Source organism: Scyliorhinus torazame, chromosome 12, assembly GCF_047496885.1.
Source record: "Scyliorhinus torazame isolate Kashiwa2021f chromosome 12, sScyTor2.1, whole genome shotgun sequence".
NCBI classification, from domain to species: Eukaryota; Metazoa; Chordata; class Chondrichthyes; order Carcharhiniformes; family Scyliorhinidae; genus Scyliorhinus; species Scyliorhinus torazame.
In genome coordinates this window covers 191,487,004-191,511,120 of record NC_092718.1, presented here as the reverse complement: position 1 = coordinate 191,511,120, position 24,117 = coordinate 191,487,004, and the positions used below count along the sequence as shown (strand labels likewise).

Genomic DNA, 24,117 nt, shown 5'->3' with positions numbered 1-24,117 from the left:
CGAACAAAAAAGGGCAAGTGGGTGAAGTGACAATTGGCGACTATAATCGGGGATAGTGATCACAATTCAGTTAGATTCAGTATTAAGTATCAAGAAAGTATATGGAATGCTTTTCTTTACTGGCAGAGGTATAGAATATAAAAGGATATAATGTTGGAATTGTATATACAACACTGGCGAGGCCGCAACTGGAGTATTGTGTGCAGTTCTGGTCTTAACATTACAGAAAGGACATAATTGCTCTGGAGAGAGTGCCCAGGATGTTTACAAGAATGTTGACAGGGCTAGAACAGTGTAGCTACGGAGAGAGATTGGATAGGTTGGGGTTATTTTCCTTGGAACAAAGAAGGTTGAGGGGTGATTTAATTGAGGTGTACAAAATGAGGGGTAGAGAGAGTGGACAGCATAAAATTGCTTCCCTTGGTGGACAATTCTAGAACCAGGGGCCATAGATTCAGGATCAGTGGCAGAAGGTATAAAGGTGACATGAGGAAGAACCTCTTTATACAGAGGGTAGTGGGAGTCTGGAATTTGCTGCCTGAGTTGGTGGTGGAGGCAGAGACCCCAAACTCTTTTTAAAACGTACCTGGATCTGCACCTTGAATGCTGTGAGAACAGGGCTATGGACCAGATGCAGGAAGGTCGGATTACAAGGGCACCCTGAGTGTCCTCAGGCCGGCATGACAAGATGGGGTGAATGGCCTCATTCTGTGCTGTAACTTTTCTATGATTTCCATTATACATTTTGCTCATATAAGGAGCAAAAGCCAAAATAATGCTGAGTGCCAAAACAGAACCAGCCATAGCATAGCTGTATCAAAGGCAAATTTTTATTTCAGGGCTAGTCTCGTCCCCCATTACTGGCAAAATTGTCCTTGGATGTCTGTTAATCTGAAGTCACTTCGAGGTTTGGTTATAACCAGGTTAACCATGGTGGTAGGTTGAGAGAACAATTTAATGTGCAGTTAGCCTGCACCTAGAAGCTGTAAAGGTGGAAACTCTTATTTTGTAAGCAAATATTGTCCACTAATGAATGCCCTTTGATACTGATTAATTTAAAAAGAAAAATTAGTTTGGTTTGCTATTAAAAACGCCAAGGCAACAAAATCTAGGTTACTCTCAGAGAGCTGAGACGCACAAGCTTGGCCCTTCAGACAAAATCTTTACCTAGACCAGCAGTCTGGCAGATAGTATACATGTCTCTGCGAGATGCCTGCTTAAGTTCTGGCCCATGATGTTCATCATCTTCAACCTCTTCATCCCGGTCTCCTGAAAAAAATATATAACATATATAAGTAATCCAATTAAGTGGTCAAAATTGTGACACACCAATACCAAAGTTACTTCCCCATAACTTCCTCAGAGTGGCAATCGGCAGTGGATTGCCACTATCGACGGAATTACCCGCATTGAGATTCCGAAACCAGTCTTGCCCAACCTTCCTCACTCAGGTTAGGTGAGACAGGAGCAGCGAAGAGCATCGGCATGCAGTAACTGGAGAGCAGAGAGGTAAGGAACGCCCCTTTTTATGGCAATAGCTGCTGTTGGATGGTGGCGGGTTTAGATCAGGTGGGACCGGACTGGAGGGTGGTTTTTGGGGACACATACACAACAGTTTGAGAAACAGGTGTATCAGTCTGGGAACGGGTTCAAGTGTGTGCAAGGTGTCCAGTGGGAGGCTGGGTCTGGAGTTAGAAGTTTTTTTTCCCTCCATCTCTTTTACGGTAAAACAGGCAGAACCATCTGAAGTTAACGATTTAAATCGCTTCTGTCAGATGGTTCTCAGCCCAGCACAATTGTCCAGAGGAAGTTAGCACTTCTGGGCAATTCCCGGCTAAACCCTTCTGGGAAATTCCTATAAGGATTCCCCAGCGGATCATTAGGGTATTCAGAAGTTATGGGCCATTGCAAACAGAATAAAACAATAGTCGAATGTCATCATTGATGCATAGTATTTTTCCAGAATCCAACCATGATATGTATGCCTACATACTAGCTGTTCTTTACCATCTAACTTTCAGGTAGTTGGGAACATTCCAGAAAATTGTGTCTGGTTTAGATTATTTTCTATTGTTTATCACCAAAAACCCACACATTTGTCACTGCATGGAATTTCATCTCAAAAGGCAAAAACTAAACTTAAAAAAAAATCAATTTATCCTCCTAAACAACTCTTGTTTATGTTGGTTTGCAGGTCATTAACTAGTGTATAACAATATCTTTATGGTTTAGAATGATATATAGCAGCTGAAATATATAAATAAAGAATAAACAGCTAGTAATGTGGAACCCTGAAAGTAGGTATTCATTTAGACTTGTACAAAAATAGATAGAATTGTTAAACAAGCTGAGCAGAAAAGCAGGGAGCAGCGAAAAGCTTAGCTGGCTGAGAAGGGGGCGCAGAGAAAACAGGAGCCAGCGTCCTGAACTTTCTCAGTCTCTGCAGCAAATGTCAGAGACTTCCAGGCCAAAATGAGGCTTTTCGGAGTCATAGCAGGTGAAGTTGAACAGAGTGGACCATTATGGCGTAAACCATTATCTTGCGCAATGAAATACTGCCACCGATCACATATTACAATGTCACAATTTTGATCCCTTTAGGTTTTCATACTGCAATAAAAATCCCCAAGTGCTATTATGAAAAATCCCAAATAGGAGATTGCCAAGGGAAATATTCACGGAAAGGGAAAGGTATTACTTACATGCTTTATATCAAGGACACACTTCACCTCAGAAATACCTGAGCTGTTCCTACTACCGGAGGGAGGGGGGAGGGCAGATACAAAGGATAATAATTCTAGTGCAAATCAGTTCTCTCTCTTCAGGTTTCTAGTTTTTGAATCCAACATGCTTAGTAACGATAAATACTGGCATGAAATTGTTTTAAAGCAGATAATTAAAACTTAAAACTTTGAGAATTATTTCGAGATACTATTTCCCGCAAGCCCCCGTGCCCCTGAAAATCTTACCCACAGCAACATTCCTTATTAAATGCTGTTCCAAGTGCCAAGGCTTCAAGAAAATTACTTCATTTTCCACAACAGGAAAAGATAGGAATGGAAACATTTATGTCAAAATGTTGACATACTAACCTTCTTCTTCGTCCTCTCCACCCTGCTGGCTCTTTTTGTATTTCTTTTTCCGTGGCTTTGATGCATTTTGCATTTTTGGAATATCACGACCATAATATAGCAGGAAGTGATTATAGACATCTCGCAACTCATCAGTCGATTGTACGTCCTTCAGTCTACAAAAAAAAAAAGGAGAAATCTCAACACGACAAAGAAGCACTAAAGCAGATTTTACATAAACAAAGTGCAGAAAATGTAAACTTGTTTTCAAATTTTCTGCAGAAAAAGGTAAGAATCCCACGTGAAACAAATTCAAAAATACTAAAGGAACACTGGGACAAAATATGACAGAATGAAGCTTCAGATTTAGATAGCTTTAGTTAGAACTCATCTGGGGGGCTGAGCTCAGTTCTTTAGACTTCCGTTATATTATGGTGTCATTAGCGTCCAAGAATAGAAAGGATCCTCAGGGGAGATATGTTGGCTTTGGGAAGGGTACAGTGTAGCTTCAACTGAACAACAGCAGGTCTTAAAAGGGTTACATTATGGGCACAAGTTGTATAAACTCAGCTTTCCTTGGGTAAAGAAAGTACAAGTTTAAAAATATATATAAAATCATTTGATATGATAATGGAGATTTTTTTTTTCTTCTGGTGGGGGAGATTTAGAGCAAGGGGATATAACCTTAAAATTAAGAGCTGGTTACGGTCAGCTGTTGGGGGAGGGGGCTGTTCTTGTTTTTGTGTTATGCTTTCGTATTTGGTATATAAATTTAAAAATGTTCAATAAATTACAGACAGATCATTCAGGAGGGAAATCAAAAAGCACTTCAGTGAAAGGTAGCAGAAATCTGGAGCACTCAATCCTGAAAGCTGCAGATGATCCAACATCCACACTCTTTTGGGGGAAAGACTGTTCTGTGTAATTCAGTGTGTCAGACAATGAGTTATACAAAGAACAAAGAAATGTACAGCACAGAAACAGGCCCTTCGGCCCTCCAAGCCCGTGCCGACCATGCTGCCCGATTAAACTACAATCTTCTACACTTTCTGGGTCTGTATCCCTCTATTCCCATCCTATTCATGTATTTGTCAAGATGCCCCTTAAATGTCACTATCGTCCCTGCTTCCACCACCTCCTCAGGTAGCGAGTTCCAGGCACCCACTACCCTCTGCGTAAAAAACTTGCCTCGTACATCTACTCTAAACCTTGCCCCTCTCACCTTAAACCTATGCCCCCTAGTAATTGACCCCTCTACCCTGGGGAAAAGCCTCTGACTATCCACTCTATCTATGCCCCTCATAATTTTGTATACCTCTATCAGGTCGCCCCTCAACCTCCTTCGTTCCAGTGAGAACAAACCGAGTTTATTCAACCGCTCCTCATAGCTAATGCCCTCCATACCAGGCAACATTCTGGTAAATCTCTTCTGCACCCTCTCTAAAGCCTCCACATCCTTCTGGTAGTGTGGCGACCAGAATTGAACACTATACTCCAAGTGTGGCCTAACTAAGATTCTATACAGCTGCAACATGACTTGCCAATTCTTATACTCAATGCCCCGGCCAATGAAGGCAAGCATGCCGTATGCCTTCTTGACTACCTTCTCCACCTGTGTTGCCCCTTTCAATGACCTGTGGACCTGTACTCCTAGATCTCTTTGACTTTCAATACTCTTGAGGGTTCTACCATTCACTGTATATTCCCTACCTGCATTAGACCTTCCAAAATGCATTACCTCACATTTGTCCGGATTAAACTCCATCTGCCATCTCTCCGCCCAAGTCTCCAAACAATCTAAATCCTGCTGTATCCTCTGACAGTCCTCATCGCTATCGGCAATTCCACCAACCTTTGTGTCGTCTGCAAACTTACTAATCAGACCAGTTACATTTTCCTCCAAATCATTTATATATACTACAAAGAGCAAAGCTCCCAGCACTGATCCCTGTGGAACACCACTGGTCACAGCCCTCCAATTAGAAAAGCATCCTTCCATTGCTACTCTCTGCCTTCAATGACCTAGCCAGTTCTGTATCCACCTTGCCAGCTCACCCCTGATCCCGTGTGACTTCACCTTTTGTATTAGTCTACCATGAGGGACCTTGTCAAAGGCCTTACTGAAGTCCATATAGACAACATCCACTGCCCTACCTGCATCAATCATCTTAGTGACCTCCTCGAAAAACTCTATCAAGTTAGTGAGACACGACCTTCCCTTCACAAAACCGTGCTGCCTCTCACTAATACGTCCATTTGCTTCCAAATGGGAGTAGATCCTGTCTCGAAGAATTCTCTCCAGTAATTTCTCTACCACTGAAGTAAGGCTCACCGGCCTGTAGTTCCCGGGATTATCCTTGCTACCCTTCTTAAACAGAGGAACAACATTGGCTATTCTCCAGTCCTCCGGGACATCCCCTGAAGACAGTGAGGATCCAAAGATTTCTGTCAAGGCCTCAGCAATTTCCACTCCAGCCTCCTTCAGTATTCTGGGGTAGATCCCATCAAGCCCTGGGGACTTATCTACCTTAATATTTTTTAAGACACCCAACACCTCGTCTTTTTGGATCTCAATGTGACCCAGGCTATCTACACACCCTTCTCCAGACTCAACATCTACCAATTTCTTTTCTTTGGTGAATACTGATGCAAAGTATTCATTTAGTACCTCGCCCATTTCCTCTGGCTCCACACATAGATTCCCTTGCCTAACCTTCAGTGGGCCAACCCTTTCCCTGGCTACCCTCTTGATTTTTATGTACGTGTAAAAAGCCTTGGGATTTTCCTTAACCCTATATAATCTTTTAGTGTCACAAGTAGTCTTACATTAATACTGCAATGAAGTTACTGTGAAAAGTCCCCTCGTGGCCACGCTGGCACCGGTTTGGGCACAATGTGGGAGAAGTCAGAATGTCCAATTTACCTAATAGCACATCTTTCGGGACTTGTGGGAGGAAACCTACGTAGACACGGGGAGAAGGTGCAGACTCCACAGTGACCCAAGGCGGGAATCAAACCTGGGTCCCTGGTGCTGTGAAGCAACAGTGCTAACCAGTGTGCTACCATGCTGCCCACTACTACTTGTGTCTTATCATTCTCTGACACCAGAGTCAATTTCATTGAATTAGTCTCCAGTCATTCCATTCTATTAATTTAAAAACACAGAGGGTGGGATTCCCCGGTACGGCAGCAGTGTTTCCCAGTGCGATGCGCCCTCGACGGCAGCGGGATCCTTCATTCCAGCAGCCGGCCAATGGGATTTCCCATTGTGGCTACGTCACCCCGTCAGGAAACCTACGGGTATGGGTGAGCTAATTCCGCAGAGGTTGTTTTACAAACACCATAACAATCTTATTTCAGAATCCAACATTCAATGATTAAATTAGAAAATAGACTAAGGTTATTTAAATTGTAATTGGCGTTGCAAAAAAAAAAAAAAGAATCTAATTTCCAATTTGATGACATCTGAAAATTACCTTTCAATGTCTGCTGTATCAAGTGCTCTAACTCCATCTGCCAAGGGTTTATCTGGATCTGCAGAGATTTGTTCATATTGGTATGCCTGCATCTTCTGGAAGAGTCGGGTAAGGTTTTCTTTTCTAGTCTTCAGCTGTGTCCACTGCAATAGACCATTTCAAAACATGATTAAAACAGAGCTCCAGAAATATTGGTCAATTAAAAAAAAGTTCCACCGGGCTCAAGAAGTGTGCAGGTGTGTGTGTATTAGTGTGGTATATAGGGGAGATGGAAGAGGAAATTAACATCTCTATGGCCAGCTTAACTAAATTAGAATGCACAGTGCATCTTTTAGTTCAACAACATATTAGCAATATCTCACCATTCAACCTGCAAAATTTCAGAATAAGGTTTCCTCAAGTTACAATATGACCACATCTTTGTGGTGGAACGATGAACAGAAGAGAGACATTGTTTTCAAAAGGCTAATACCAAGAACTTTTGCTTCTTTAAAATTTGTTCATTATTCCATAGATGTACTTTATTCTCCAGTGTCTACACCTAGAAAATACTAGAGCCCTCTGGTGTGTGTAAAAAACATTAAATATTTTCAAAAATAAGGCACAAACTATCTTAGCCAAAACCAATTTTTACAAAAACATGCATTCTCATGGCATCCACACAATTCATAGGATATTAAGGCTTTTAAGGGATACAAGGCAGATTTCTATCTTATAATGTTTTTGCCACAAGCTCATCTATCTTATTGCAGATGCTCGAGATAAAGTGACTTCAATTTTACTGCTATTCCCAGCCTGGATCTTACTCTTTGATGCATTGTTGCTGTTAAACTCTGTTTGTTCCCATCTATCCCATTCAACCTGTCTACCCACATCTGTAAACGTTTCAATTTCTTCGGCTTCTGAATCTCCCTTCACCTGAACCCTCCTCACTCTATTCTGACCATTTTTGAAGGCAAACCCTTATGTTTGTATGCACTCATACTGTGGTTATCATTACTGTATTACTATCCTGCCCTACTGCCTTGTCTGCTCTCTTTAATTTTCCTAAGGTTCTCTATACAACCCTAGTAAAGCCTTCTCTGCACCCCTAGTTAGATCACTCACGAGGATTCAGGTGAAGATCTTCCTAAAAGTACAGATGTTTCTTTCCTGACTGGTGCCAGTGCCCCCTGAATCAAAACTTATTTCTCCCACACCAATTTTTGAGCCACACATATAACTCTCGGATCCTATTTACCCAATGCCGATTTGCTCGAAGCTCAGGGAGTAATGATGTGGAGATGCCAGCATTGGACTGGGATGAGCACAGTAGGAAGTCTTACAACACCAGGTTAAAGTCTAACAGGTTTGTTTCGAATCACTAGCTTTCGGAGCATAGCTCCTTCCTCAGGTGAATGAAGAAGTGGTTTCCAGAAATATATATATTATATATATAGGCAAAGTCAATGATGCATGACGATACTTTTAATGCGAGTCTTTGCAGGTAATTAAGTCTTTACAGGTCCAGACGGAGCAACTGGACCTGTAAAGACTTAATTACCTGCAAAGACTCGCATTCAAAGCATCGTCTTGCATCATTGACTTTGCCGATATATGTATGTTTCTGGAACCCACCGCTTTATTCACCCGAGAAGGAGCTGTGCTCCTAAAGCTAGTGATTCAAAACAAACCTGTTGGACTTTAACCTCGTGTTGTAAGACTTCTTACTGTGCTCAGGGGGTAAGTTAGAGATTATTTCCTCTGTGGTTTTGCTTTATATATCTAATATGAGAAAGCACAAATACAAGGAAAGGCTTGAAAAATTGGAAGTTTTATAGTTAGAACAAATTCCAGGGGACACAATGTAGATGTTTAAAATTATGGAAGGTTATGGGCACATAGGAACAGATTGTTTCCAGTAGTTTGTAGATCTAGAGGAAAAGCCAAGGGTTCTGAGAGATGTAAATGAGAAACTACTTTAGATGGAACTAAATTTAAAACCACAGAGTTTGCTTCCGGGGTTGGCGGCTGAGGCAGAAGCTATGCCAACATTCAAATTTAAATTGGGAGAAGGACACTGCTGCCTCATGACGCCGAGGTCCCACGTTTGATCCTGGCTCTGGGCCACTGTCCGTGTGGAGTTTGTACATTCTCCCCATGTTGCATGGGTTTCGCCCCCACAACCCAAAAAGATGTGTAGGGTAGGTGGATTGGCTATGCTAAATTGCCCCTTAATTGGAAAAAATGAATTGGGTGCTCTAAATTTTTTTTTTTTAATGTTTAAAAAAATAAATTGGGAGAAGGAAAAAGCTTTACATGGATACATGGTATCAGACGATTTACTTGAATAGTCCATTTACAAGTTTTAACTTGTGTGCATGCCAATCCATTGCCCGTGATATAGCCTTCATTGCAATTAGTATATCTTCCTTCATTATCGCAACAAAAATTTTTTTAAAATTTGAGTTAGAGAACTGTATACCAGTTGAAGGGGAAGATGGCGGCACAGGATTTTGACGCATTCCTAGATGCTTTAACATCTGATATACATACACTTAGTAATCTTCCATTTTTGGTTTTATGCAATAAAAATTGTTAGCCAGGAAACATGAACCCCAAAACAATTTAATATCAAGAATAGGGATTGATCTTCACACAATGATATTCATTCAAGCCACTGCAGCAAACTGATCGTGTAGGTGGGAGTTCCTGATGTCTTGTTTACCTCTCATTAGCAATTTGGGTTAAAGAAAAATGTATTGATACCTCATTCTAGTTTTCAGCTGCTACCTAACCATCCATTAGAATATATTTTCTTTTCAATGAAAATTATTTTCTAAAATGTAAATTTTGTGAAAGGAACTCATTTTGTTTCAAACATTAACTCCCCTTACCTTCTCATCCCATTGCCAGACCTTCCATAGGTCATTGATGTTCAGTTCTGGCTCCACATATTCCTTTCTGTAGAATGCAATGAAGGGAACCTAGTAAAGGAAGTACATGTGAATAACATATGAAGAAAATGTCCATATTAAGAACAAATTCTTTCACAAGCTGTTTGAACAAACAGCTTGAACAGTTATTAACTTGTCACATCAGTGCTTTTCCCTTACCATCTCAAATATGCAGTATATGCTTGGCCCTGACCCAAGCTAGATTTCAGCAACCATCTTAATTGAGGTGATATTCACTAATTGGACTCACTGTTTTTTCTTTATGCTAGTCCTAACAATAACAATCTTTTACTTACAAACATCAAATGAATCATGCTCAGCAACAACTTGCATTTATATAGTTCCTTTAATGCAGCAAACATCCCAAGTTATTTCACAGCAGTGTTATCAAACAAAATTGGAAACTGAGCCACAAGAAGAGTACCAGGACAAATGACCAAACACTTAGTCAAAGAGGTAAGTTTAAGGAGTAGAGGGGAAAGAGGTTTAGGGAGGGAATTCCAGAACACCGGGCCTAAGCAGCTGAAGGCAAGGCTGCCAATGGTACTGAATAAAATCAAGTATGCACAGGATGCCAGAATTAGGGGAGCACAAAGCTCCGGAGGGCTGGAGGAGGTTGCAGAGATAGGGAGAGGTGAGCTCATGGAGGAATTTAAAATAGGATGAGAACTTTATGTCCAATGTAGGAAAGTACAGAAACGGATGAGATTTCAGACAGTTGCCAGTGAGATGGATAGAATTGGTGGCCGGGGAAGGAATTGTCGCATGGACAAAAGACAATAATTTCTGCCGTCCCAATATTTATTGGAAGAGATTTCTGTGCATTGAATGCTGGTCACCGGACAAGTGTTGTGGCAATTCAGAGATGGTTGAGGATTCAAGAGAAGTAGTAGTGAGATCGAGCCAAGTGTTGTCAGCATACATATGGAAACAGACAATAGGTTTTTCGATGAGGCACCAGGGGGCAGCAAATTGATGAAAAATAGGTGGAGGTGAGGATACATCTCTATTGAATAGTAGAGGTAAACATGCAGGTCTGGGAGAAGCTATTACAGGCAATTCTTCAGCTAGGACCAGATAGATAAGAATGGAATCTAAGAGATTACGTACAAGCACAATGGAGAGGATGATCTTAGTTCAAGAAACCAGGATCGGTTTGGGTCGAAAGAGAAATGGCAAAGGTAAGAAGTCACAATGCGGAAAGGATGGACATATGTTTAAAGACCTGAAAGGAAGGTTGGAGGTGTGGCAGTAGTATCAAGTTCAGAGGGATCAATGTTGGGATTTTTGAAGAGAGGATTGATGACAGTAGATTTGTAAGGGCGAGGCAGACTGCCCAAAGAGAGAGTGCCAGGAAGCAAAGATAGGTGGAGGTCTGCAATTTGATGGGAACAGAGTCATGTTAGCACGTGAGTTTTAAGGAAAAGGTGAACTTGGAGAGAGCATGAGGGGAGAGAAGGAGAAAATCTAAAGAAAGATGCAAGAGGAGTGCGGACGACTTGAGAAGTTTGGTCTAGTGGAAGGGAAACGGCAGAGACAACTGAACAGATAGTCTGAATCTTTGTGTCAAAACCCCTTGAGCAAATAACACTTGTCATTGGACATGAGGATGAAGACCATTGGTGAAGGTGGTTTCAGAGGATAACTTCTAGTTGAGGCAAGAAGCAGGATCTTAATCTTTGCATTCCAAGGTAACTGTTGAATAGTGAGCAGTATTGACAAAGCAGAACAGAAGTTGTTAGTGCTTTACGTGGTCTAACCAGATCTAATGATAAATGGTTAAGGCAGTTGGCTACCACAGATGTTCATGTTTCATGTAAGGGACGGAAATGAGGGCCATACTAGGGTGAGAAAGGGAGTAATGATTTTAATGAGGACAAGTTGGAAGAGAGGGTATGATTGAACAGATCAGTAGCTGCAGAAATATCATAATGAATGAAGGGCCAAAGTCCAGATAATCAGCAATGTGAAAATGGAGCTTCCTTGTCAATATCAAAGCACAGATGCACATTGCTCTCCAACGCTTCTGTAGTGGCATTAGCTCAATATTCACAGGCTGCCATAAATATTTCCGTTACTGTAACAGCAATGTCAGTATAAGTAAGCTGGAAGGTTTGAAGTTAGTCATCACAGGAATAGTTTTGAAAATATGTTCCCAGAGTGAGACTTTGCTTGCTTGGAATTTACACTAAAGTGTGGAAGTCAGGAGTTCCCATCCCCAACTCAGTGGTCCACTGTACTGCGTTCTCCAAAGGGCTACAGTGTTGCTGAGGAACTCAAATTTGCAAGCTTTGCTGCTATGCCTCCAATACATTCTTGAAATGTAGCAATTTTATTGTTCTGTAATTCAGTTTGTGTTTGTAAAATGCAACCATGAAACAGTGTATTTAAATCAAACAATGCCATTCCAAACAGCATCAAATAGACATAGAATCATACAACGCAGGAGGCCATTCAGCCCATCGAGTCTGCACCGACCCTCCGAAAGAGCACCCTATCCAGGCCCACATCCCCACTCTATCCCCGTAACCCCACTTAGTATGGCCAATCCCCCTAAACTGCACATGTTGGGTATTAGTAAGATATCTTTTTAAAACTGGTGTTAATGCAAATTTTCTCAGTAATTTTTTAATTTTGGTTATCGTACCTCAAAGTGCTGGTTCCTCATAAAATTGAGTGCTTCTTTTATCTTCTGGATAGTAGCGGGACCTTTTCGGCTAAAGTTGCTGACACCCTGGCCACGCTCCAGGTACTCTGAGCTCTCCTATGGTAGTAAACAGATGTTTTGGCAACAAGAGCTCCCAAAAAACAAATGATGCTCATTTGACAAAACCTTTCAAAAGCAATACTTCTAAAATTTGCTTAAAAAGTTGATCTGAGAAACATGCAAGATACAACAATACAGATTAATTCTTCATTAACTATTAAGTCAAAGAAACACTTCTGAATCACATTTATCATCACCATTTCTTCAATGGCAATGAGTAGCTGAATTGAGAAAAATACCAGAAAAATCATTCTGAACCCACAGGACCTATGAACAATTTTACGCTTTGTTTTTCTCTTCTGTCACTTGCCAGGTGCTAGACTGGCATGGAACATTGAAAGTACAATGCACTTGTCTGAGTCAGAATCGGCCTAAACTTTCTACACGATCCAGGTGGCCACTGATACAGGTTCTTCCATTGCCACACCCTCTTCCATTGCCACACCCTATCAACAGTTTGGCTTTGCATTGGGTGGAGGGTAAGGATTGTGAATAAGAGGATAGATGCAGGTCTTTGGCATTGTGGCCTTGAAACTGTTACGGAATAGTAGCAGCCCAAAAAAAGACAAGGCCCAAAGATTGTGGGGGAAGCAGAGGTATTTTAAATGTTAGTTGCTTCCAAGAATCCTCAGGGTGTTTCTTGAACCTTGCAGACGTCCTGATCTAGTCACTGGAGTATCATTTAATTTAGGCACACTGAAAGCTGACTTATGGAAGTGAAGCATAAGTGCTCTATTGCAGCCCAGGATGAGTTCCTCCATTTGGAATTCCTCTCAACATTGTGAGTAGGCACTGCACTTAGAGATCTGAATAAAAGGATCTCTACTGCAATTTCCTCCTTGCTGTCCCTGGGAATCCTTTTCTTGGTTCCACTGGAATGCTTGTATTAGGTATGTATTTCACTTCATTGTATTTTGAGCTGAGGAAGATGGTCATGCAACCAGCCAAAACCTATGTGATGCCCAAGCAAAAATCTTAGCAATGGCATATAAATACCTAATAAAGAAAATTCTCACGCGGCGTATTAACTACCATTTGCTAGCCAAACCGTTACATATTTTAAATCATGTACAAGGAAATGCTATTTGAATAATTGGAAAATGGATCTGGACTCTAACCTGTAAAGAAATAGTGGGCGTTGAGAAACCGTTTCTGTAAATCCACTCAGCCTCTTCCTCTAGCTCATCATCCTCAGCAGGTTTGACTGGAATGCCACGAAGCTATTGAAATAATTTAATCAAGCGGATTTAACCATTACTGTACTTGATTGCATTAACCCGTAACAGACATTCCATTAAATATTAGGATTAAATGCATCAAAATTACCATGCAATGAACCCCAGGGACTTAAAAATTTGTTCTCAAGCATGGAAATGTTACAATTATTACCCATCCCTGGTTGCCCACAAGCTGGTTGTGATGATGCTCAGCAGGGAACAGAGAAAGGTAATAGTTCAAGTCAGAATGACATGACCTGGAGAAAAGCCTGGTGTTTCCCATTGCATCTCTAATTCTTCATTGTGATATTGGTTGATGGGTAGGCGGGGATTGTTATTGAAGTAAGTTTGAAGCGTTAAGTTGCTAGATCTGACTTCATTTTGTCCCAATTAAGAATAGTACTATCGTATTACACGATGGAGGATAATGAATGGTAGAAATGAGACTCTGCCTTCACAAGAACTGTGCAATCACTTCTGCCAATGTTAACATGGACATTTGTGTCTGCAGGAAACAGGGTGAGAACAAGATTAAGCAGGTGTTAGCTTCCACTGCAAGCCCAATTTTGCAGACACAACCTTTTGGATTCAGCCAACGGTAGGTACGTCCCATTTCTTTCTGTGACCTTGTTTCCCTTAGAGCAACCCCGATGTTATCTTCAACATGAATTAACTCTGATTAATCAGTTGAGCGGGATGTTAAATGATGATCCCTGACCTTGACCAAGGTTAGTGAGCTCTCCCAGGATCTCTTCCACTTAAAAGCATTTCACTGTGCCAAAAACCTTTGGTGAATCTATCCGGGTAGTGGGAATGGACATGCTCAAGAACTTGAGATGTGCACTGATAGATTATAATAGAGTATGAATATGTCAGGCTATGGTTAGGTTCTTTCTTGGCTTTCCCAACTTCAGCATCTACTCTGAGATATTAGTGATGGAAATTTAGTATGGTTGACTGGATTAAGACTGCTGATCACAACCAAATGGGTCTATTGGCAATTATTGAATTAAACAGAATTAATTACGAATTAAGAGAGTCGATTAAGAGAATCGAGTTCTGATGGTAGAGCATTTGCATCCGACTCATAACACAAAGTTAAGGATCTGAAATCAACTCCTGTTGGTGCATCCACAGTGCTATTAGGGAGGAAGTTCCAGGATTTGGACCCAGAGGAAGTGGAGGAATGGTGACATGATTCCAAGTCAGGGTGGTGTGTGGTTTGGAGAGGAACTTGCAGGTCGTGGTGTTTACACGCATCAGCTGCCTTGACCTTCTTGGTGGTTGAGGTCACGGGTTTGGATGGTGCTGTTCTCTTAATTCATAATTAATTCTGTGCTGTTGAAGAAGCCTAGGTGAATTGCTGCAGTGCATCATGCAGATTATAAACACTGCTGCCACTGTCCATTGGTGGTGGAGGGGGTGAAATTTGAAGTTGGTGTCAATTAAGTGGGCTGCTTTTCCTGGATGGTGTTGAGTTTCGGGAACATAGTTGGAGCTGCATTCATCCTGCAAGCGAAGAGTATATCATCATACTCTTGAGTTCTGCCTTTGTAGATGGTGACAGGCTTTGGGGGAGTCAGGAGTTGAGTTAATCGACACAGAATTCCCAGCTTCTTACCTGCTTTTGTAGTCATAATATTTATATGGTCGGTTCAGTTCAGTTTCTGGTCAATGGTAACCCCGAGGATGTTGTTAGTGGAGGATTCAGCAATAGTAAAGCTATTGCATGACAAGGGGATTTGGCTGGATTCTCTCTTGTTGGAGATGGGTCATTGCCTGGCACTTGGGTGGTGTGATTGTAACTTCTCACTTGTCAGCCCAGGCCTGAATGTTGCCCAGGTCTTGCTGCATATGGAAACAGACTGCTTCGGTACTCGAAGAGTCTTCAGTGGTGCTGAACACTGTGCAATCATCAGTGATCAGTGAATAATTGCATTATCAAATGGAAATATAAAAAGAAAAGCTGCCAAAATTGTAGCATAAGTTGCTATCCATAGAATGGAAAACCAAGAAAATCTAATAAATTTACAGCCTATTAAGAAGTATTTGTGAATTTTTAAGGATGTCAAATTAGAAAAATACCAGATATTTATTTCGAGAAAACACAACATACTTTGGTAGAACAAGAATACATAACCCAATGGATGATTAATGGTGTAAAAGGATCAACATTTTGTGCTGCATGTGGTTTAGAATTAGCACAAAAACAGAGTTACAGCATCCAACACTGTTGCAATGTTAGCAAGTCAAGTAAATGTATTCAATGCTTAAACTGAACACTACAGGTTTATAATGTATGAGTGTTTTAAAATGCAATTTTAATAATAAAAGCTTCATTTTAAATAATTGAACCAAGTTTTTCCTTATTTATCAAGCAAGCAAACTAATGCATTTGTAACACACTTTCCACTCCCCAGTCAAACTGAATGATTCTGAACTGGGCTATCCAAATTGGGCAAGGTATAATAAAATTTAATTGAAAGATACAGGGTTAGCCCATGTGCTCACAATGGTAATGAGGAGCACAGATACATTATACTGTACGGTTCATCTGTTTCATAAGAAATCAACCAGAACAACTGATTTATGAAACTTGAAATGTTTTCCTTTTCCAAAACCGCCGAACAAGAAAGGTTTAAAGCACATAGTTCCTTTCCATCGAAATGTTGCACTAACCTGGAATCTTTCCGGCATATCTGTAATTCTAATCTCATTGTCCTGGTCTGTAAGGTGACTGCTCTCCAGCTCACTGGGTTCATAGATCTCAAAGATGCTGCGGCGGCTGACACGCTTTTTGGTGGTTTTCTTTGGGCGAACTCTTGTTTCACCTTCTCCCAACTCTTCATCTTCAAACTCATATTCATCCTCCAGTTCCTCATCATACTCATTATATTTTTCAAACTCATCATAATCAAAATCTACTCCGAAGATCTCCTGAGCTTCTTGAAGAGCACTGCAATAAAAATTAAAACGCGTTGTGTTTAGATAGAATTCCACTGGGTAAAACAATTCCATCACACTCAATTTGGAACACGGGTCCAAAACTACACAAAATTCTATGCAACAAGATTTAAAGGTGACCTATCGAGATTACATGTCAACAGCAGCTAACGTTCTTATGTATACTAATAATAAGCAGATTATGCGGGATTTAATGTGAAATAGCGACAGGTTCAATAAAACTTTGTAGTTTTTGAATAAAAGTACACATTTCCCATGACATTTTTTGTAAGAGCTGTGTGCAGCAGAGCTATAGGAAGGGTTCTTGTTGGCGTTTAAACATCCCCAACAGGAATTAAAATTTGTCACAATTTTCCTGGAGTTAGTTACTCGGTGGTCTTTATAACACAGTAGTGAATGCCGTGTGGTTTGTAGCTCATTATCTGTATAGGACATTACTTACGCATCTGTGTACCCTGGGAACTTTCTCTTCCATTTTGGTTTTTTGATTGGCTGTCCATCATCATCAACAATGAAATCATCAATATCTGTATTAAATGCAAAATCAGCTCAAAAGTATTAATGTCTGTTTCTCGTTTAATGTATCACAGGTTTTGTTCAGGAGGATAACAGTCTGATATACTTAAAGGTGTGGTTCCAGCATTCTGCCAGTGACAACACTACAACCATGTCCATGTAAAGACCAAAAATGCCATGCAACAAGACTTAAGATGAATCAGAGAGATTACATGATTAACAGCACCTAATTAGTGATTAGGAAACAATTATAATAGTAGATTTTGTTGGCACATAGAAAAGCAGTAGGAAAAGTTGGGGTGGAGGGGTCGCGGTGGGAAACTGCTACAAAGAAAGCTCAGTCATTTTCTTTTCTGTTGGTTTTGGGAAACGCAACGTCAGTACGTAGAAATTTTACACAGACAGCTCATTTAACACCAAGTGGTCAATGCCAGTATTTATGCTTCACATGAGCTTCCTCTCACCTTATTTCATTTCACCCTATCAATACATTTGTGTGTGTTTATGCAGCTTCCCTTTAAACGCATCTATACTATTCACTTCATCTACTCTTTAGTAGAAAATTCCACTTTCTGGGTAAAGAGGTTTCTCCTAAATTCTTGACTGGACTAATGGGTGACTATTATAGATTTATGACCCCTCTAATCTCTGCCATAATACGCCCCTTCAAAATTTTAAAGAGACCGTGAAATAACCCCTCAGCTTGTTTTGCTAAGCCTTCTTTCCCTTATGTACTTAACTTGTGAACATATTCACTATACGAAGCAGAATAAAGTCCCTTCTGTACCCCACACCAATTGCAATATCTCACTTTAGGTGGACTCAGGCTCCATTATGCAAATTACAACCTCCTGCCTGTGTCTGTCACTCAGGAACAGAAACAACTGCAAAATCTGTTGCATGGAAATAAAGGAAAAATGCTAAATCTGATCAAGGTCCAGCCAAAACCCACTGACAGACTCGTGAAATAACACAGCCCTCATACAGAGCAGACTCTCAGGAGCTGAGTCAATCGCTGGCAATCAACTTCCCCTCAGTAACCGGCAAATATTAACACACACCCTGGCAGGCATGGCACTGGATTGAGGCCCAGTTCTGTTACCTCTAACAGTGTAGTACTTAATACTCCACTGAGAATGTCGGCCTAGGTTGTGCGCTCAAGTCTCTGGAGTCGATCGCTTCTCAGCCTTTTGGCTAAGATCAAATGGAGTATCTGCTCTGCCTTTAGGCTCAGATAAATGAAGAACAAAGAAAAGTACAGCACAGGAACAGGCCCTTCGGCCCTCCAAGCCTGCGCCGACCATGCTGCCCGTCTAAACTAAAATTTTCTACACTGCCAGGGTCCATATCCCTCTATTCCCATCCTGTTCATGTATTTGTCAAGATGCCCCTTAAACGTCACTATCGTCCCTGCTTCCACCATTTCCTCCGGCAGCGAGTTTCAGGCACCCACTACCCTGTGGAAAAAAAACTTGCCTCGTACGTCTCCTCTAAACCTTTCCCGTCGCACCTTAAACCCATGTCCCCCTAGTAATTGACCCCTCTACACTGGGAAAAAGTCTCTGACTATCCATCCTGTCTATGCCCCTCAATTTTGTAGGCCTTGATCAGGTCACCCCTCAACCTCCGTCGTTCCAGTGAGAACAAACCGAGTTTATTCAATCCCTCCTAGCTAATGCCATCCCATACCAGGCAACATCCTTGTAAATCTCTTCTGCAACCTCTCTAAAGCCTCCACATCCTTCTGGCAGTGTGGCATGGATCTCTCGGATGGTCAATACTCGAGGGTTCTACCATTCACCGTATATTCCCTACCTGCATTAGGCCTTCCAAAATGCATTACCTCACATTTGTCCGGATTAAACTCCATCTGCCATCTCCCCGCCCAAGTCTCCAAACGATCTAAATCTTGCTGTATCCTCTGACAGTTCTCATCGCTATCCGCAATTCCACCAACCTTTGTGTCGTCTGCAAACTTACTAATCAGACCAGTTACATTTCCTCCAAATCATTTACATATACTACGAACAGCAAAGGTCCCAGCACTGATCCCTGCAGAACACCACTAGTCACAGCCCTCCAATCAGAAAAGCACCCTTCCATTACTACTCTCTCCCTTCTATGACCTAGCCAGTTCTGTATCCATCTTGCCAGCTCACCTCTGATCCCGTGTTACTTCACCTTTTGTGCCAGTCTGCCATGGGGGACCTTGTCAAAGGTCTTACTGAAGTCCATATAGACAACATCCACTGTCCTACCTGCATCAATCATTTTTGTGACCTCCTCGAAAAACTCTATCAAGTTAGTGAGACACGACCTACCCTTCACAAAACCGTGCTGTCTCTCGCTAATACGTCCACTTGCCTCCAAATGAGAGTAGATCCTGTCTCGAAGAATTCTCTCCAGTAATTTCCCGACCACTGATGTAAGGCTCACCGGCCTGAAGTTCCCTGGATTATCCTTGCTACCCTTCTTAAACAAAGGAACAACATTGGCTATTCTCCAGTCCTCCGGGCCATCACTTGAAGACAGTGAGGATCCAAAGATTTCTGTCAAGGCCTCAGCAATTTCCTCTCTTACCTCCTTCAATATTCTGGGGTAGATCCCATCAGGCCCTGGGGACTTATCTACCATAATATTTTTCAAGATGCCCAACACCTCGTCTTTTTGGATCTCAATGTGACCCAGTCTATATACACACCCTTCTCCAGACTCAACATCCACCAATTCCTTCTCTTTGTGACTGCTGATACAAGGTATTCATTTAGTACCTCGTCCATTTCCTCTGGCTCCACACAGATTCCTTCCCCTGTCGTTCAGTGGGCCAACCCTTTCCCTGGCTACCCTCTTACTTTTTATGTATGTGTAAATTTGGTATGTCTCTCTTGTGGGGACCATGAATTGGATTCAATTTGAATTTGAATTGGTTTTTGGAGCAGGCAAGGAGCTGGATTAGGGGTTTGCCCCTGTCCACAGACTGAGCCCTGACTTTGTAACTCAGAAAAATTAAAAAAACTCTCTGGAGTACGACTCGAAACGTACAACCATCAGACTCAGAGGCAGACACCTTTGCCCTTTTGAACCTGAAGTACTAAAATTGAACAAAGAAGTGTATTTTCTGAACCAAATGGTAAATGGACTCCAAATTAATCCCAAACTCCATTTGAATTCAATGTCTACTTCTGTAGTGTATGAGGTGCAGCATGTAATGTGTGGATGGCAGTAATTTTTGAATTTGTGCAAGCTTCATGAAGCCTCTGAGATTTAGGACTACCTCATTTCACAGTATTGATGCTATGTGTTTTCTGGGTTTTTAAAAATCTCATGTAGAATAAACCAAAAAATGAGTCAACTTCACAACTGTATTGAGGTACAAGACATTCATGATTGCAAAAAATAAGTATGTAATTTTGCTCTTTGAGAGTTCCATGATTAATACAAGAAATGTGAATCTTTTGTTCAATCTCTTGTACCAACAAGCTTCTGTTCTTAATGTCTGAACTATATCATACTTATGGTAGGTCCAACATACCTGACTCCTCCTCTTCCTCCTCCTCCTCTTCCTCAGGAGCTACCACAGGAGCTTCAACCTGCTCTCCTTCCTCCCCTTCATATTCTGGAAAAAGCTCATCAGCAATAGCCTCTTTTTCATGTCCTTTCTTGGTAGTTTCTTCTTCCTCCTCATCTTCATCGTCAGATACCTTTTTCACACGCCTGAACTTTTGCTACAATATCAAGAGAATTATTTATTAACCTTTGAAATTGAGCAACTACAGAACAATTCAATACTTCAGAGGCAGGCTGCAAAGAAGCAGTCAGTTGGAAATTGTTTGAATGTATTCACTGTGGTATGAGTGTTCAGGACTGAAAGGGTTAACGTGAGACTGGGGAAACAGTGCCACCCACATGATGATATAAAGGGGGTCAGATGGCTGGTAGCAGTGTGAATGGAGATGGCTCATGGTTTAGACTGAAGAAGCCTACTGTCCTGTACATTTGTACATAGTTGTGTTCCACCATAAATAGTTACTGTTCAGAAGCTGCCTCTGAACCTCTTTCCCTCAAGTATTAATCCAAGTCCCTTTTGAGGCAGTGCACATTAGACATAGTAATCAACCATAGAAGAATCATAGAATCCCTAACGTGCAGAATGAGGCCATTCAGCCCATTGAGCCTGCACCGACCCACCGAAAGAGCACCCCATTTATTCTCACGCCCCTGCCTTGTCCCCGTCTAACCTTTGAACACTAAAGGAGGTGGCGGCATAGAGGTATTGCCGCCGGTCTAGAAATCCAGAGACCCAGGGTAATGATCTGGGGTCCCCGCCACGGCAGGTGATGGAATTTTAACTCAATAAAATATCTGGAATTGAAAAGTCTAATGATGACCATGAAACCATAGTCGATTGTCGGAAAATAACACCTGGTTCACTCATGTCCTTTCGGGAAGGAAATCTGCTATCTCACCTAGTCTGGCCTACAGGTGATTCCAGACCCACAGCAATGTCATTGACTCTTAATTGCCCCCTCAAGGGCAATTAGGGATGGGCAATAAATGCTGGCACAGCCTGCGACGCCCACGTCCCATGAACAAGTTAAAAAAAACATGAGCAATCCACCTAACCTGCAGATCTTTGGACTGTGGGAGGAAACCAGAGCACCCGGAGGAAACCCACGCAAGCACAGGAAGAATGCACAAACTCCACACAGTCACACAAGGTCGGAATCAAACCTGGTTCCCTGGCGCTGAAGCAGCAGTGTTAACCACTGTGCCACCGTCCCTTCCACCACTGGAAACTTTCTCCTTATTTGCTCTATTAAAACAGTCCATTTTGGATTTAACAAATCTCCCCTTAACCTTCTCTGCTCTAAGGAAATTAACCTCAGCTTCTGCACATAATTGAAGTACCTCTAGTATTCCTTCCCAGTAACATACTAGTAAAATGTTTCTGCACATTCGGAGGCATTGACATCCTTCCTAAAGTGAAATGCCCAGGATTGAACATAATACTCCAGCTGAAGCCTAGTCAGCATTTCATAAAGGTTCAGCAGAACTTTCTTGCTATTATATTGGTGCCAATCAAGCAGGCTGCTTTGGTGTTGCGGTTCCTGTGTTGTTGGAGTTGCACTTCCCCCACTAAATATAGAGCATTCCATTATACGCCTGACTTGGTCCTTGTAGATACTGGAAGGGTTTTGAGGAATCGGCTAGTCATTCAACAAATACCCAGCATCTGACCTGCACTTCCAGCCTGTGTTTATGTCTGGTCCTGTTAAGTTTCTGGTCAATGGTAACTCCCCACAGCATAGCGATAGTGGGGATTCAGTGATCGTAATGCTGTTGAATGTCAAAGGGGGGGGGGGTATTCGATTTGGTCTTGTTTGAGGTTATCATTTCTGGCATTTGTGTGGAGTGAAGGCTACTTGCACTTAACAGCCCAATATTTTTTAGGTGTTGCTGCATGTGGCATAGGCTGCTTCTTTTGCTGAAGAAATGTGACTGGGATTTGATGTTGGAGGATTGGTCATTGCTAAACAGTTGAAGATGATTGTGTATAGTACACGTCTCTAAGGGCTCCTGCAGTGATGGCCTGCTGCCAAGATCATTGGCCTCCAACAACCGCAACCATCTTAGTTTGTGCTGGGTATGACTCCAGTCAGTGGAGAACTTTACCCTGATTACCATTGGCTTCAATTTTATTGGGGCTCCTTGATGTCACACGCAGTCAAATGCTACCTAAGGACAGGCACCTTCATCTCACATCTGTAATTCTAGAATTTTGATGATGTTTGAACCAAGGCTGTAATGATGTCTGCAGCTGAATGATCCTGGCAAAGCTCAAATTGAGGATCAGTGAGTAGGTTACTGGTGAGAGATTGCCATGTATTAGCATTGTTGACAACAACTTCCATAAAGTTGCTGCTAATTACAAGTGGACTCATGGGGTGATAATTGGTTGCATTGAATTTGTACTGTTCTTTGTGGATATAGCATACCCAGGTAGTATTCCACTTTGTTTGGTAGATGCCAGTGCTTCAACTTTACTAGAACAGCTTGACTAGAGGTGGAGCTAGTTCTGGATTAGAAGTCTTTAGCAACACAGCCAGGATGTTTTTGGCCTTTGTGGCATCCAGAATGGCACCTCAGCCAGTCCTTGGTATCATATGGAGTAAACTGAAGACTGGTTTCTGCGATTTGGGGCTCAGGAGGCAGTCGTGATGGATCAGCCTCTTGACATACTGGCTGAAGACGGTTGCAAATGGTTCAGCCTTGTCTTTTGCACTCAGCTGCTGGCTCAGTTATCATTTTGGATGGGGATGCTTATGAAATCCCCTTCCCAATAATTGTTTAATTATTCACCACCATTCACAACTGACTGTGGCTGGACTGCAGAACTTTGATCTGATCTGCTGGATGCCAAATCGCTTTGATGTCTACATAGCATGCATGCAATCCTCTATTGTAACTTCACTAGGTTGGCACCACATTTTTAATTACACTGCGGTTTACTCCTGGAATGTTCCTCTATATCCTACATGGAACCAAGGTTGGTTCCCTGGATTGAAGGGACGATAGAGTGAGGAATATTCCAGGTGATGTGGTGACAAATTGTGAAATAAAATCCTGTTGCTGCTGACAGGCCACAAAACAAAACTAAAAGATCACTGGTTTTAAGTTGCTAGATCGGTTTTGAATCTATCCTATTCCGTACAGTCGTAGTTTCACACAATGGCATGGTGGCACAGTGACTAACACTGCTGCCTCACAGCACCAAGGACGCGGGTTTGATTCCGGCCTTGGGTCACTGTGCAGAGTTTACATGTTCTCCTCATCTGGGTATGGTTACTCTGGGTGCTCCGGTTTCCTCCCACAGTCCAGAGATGTGCAGGTTAGGTGGACTGGACATACTAAATTGCCCCTTAGTGTCATGATCAATTTGCAGGTAGTGGGGATAGGGCGTGGGAGTGAGCCTCCTGATCAATATGCGGGTAACGGGGATACTGTTTCTTGACTACTCTGTGGGGCAGCTCTTTCAGTTCTGGTACAAGTCTCCAGTTGATTTTTGTTAAAAAATATATTTATTCAAGTCTTTCAACAAATTTTCAACAAAAGCCCCCCCTCCCCCAACAAAAAGAAAGCAACAAGTAGAAATTATACATTGGATTTCCC

At 41.8% G+C, this 24,117-nt stretch overlaps 1 protein-coding gene across 1 annotated transcript in view; it reads right to left on the bottom strand.

The window, feature by feature from the left end:
• supt6h (SPT6 homolog, histone chaperone and transcription elongation factor) overlaps positions 1-24,117 on the bottom strand; it is a 100,318-nt gene that overhangs the window by 51,237 nt on the left and 24,964 nt on the right. The window contains exons 5-13 of the mRNA XM_072469548.1: positions 20,480-20,672; positions 16,874-16,958; positions 16,147-16,423; positions 13,369-13,470; positions 12,131-12,247; positions 9,424-9,513; positions 6,548-6,690; positions 3,093-3,247; positions 1,168-1,269 (exon numbers count right to left, since the gene is read on the bottom strand). Coding sequence (XP_072325649.1) covers positions 1,168-1,269; positions 3,093-3,247; positions 6,548-6,690; positions 9,424-9,513; positions 12,131-12,247; positions 13,369-13,470; positions 16,147-16,423; positions 16,874-16,958; positions 20,480-20,672 — 1,264 coding nt within the window. The remainder of the gene's footprint in view (positions 1-1,167; positions 1,270-3,092; positions 3,248-6,547; positions 6,691-9,423; positions 9,514-12,130; positions 12,248-13,368; positions 13,471-16,146; positions 16,424-16,873; positions 16,959-20,479; positions 20,673-24,117) is intronic.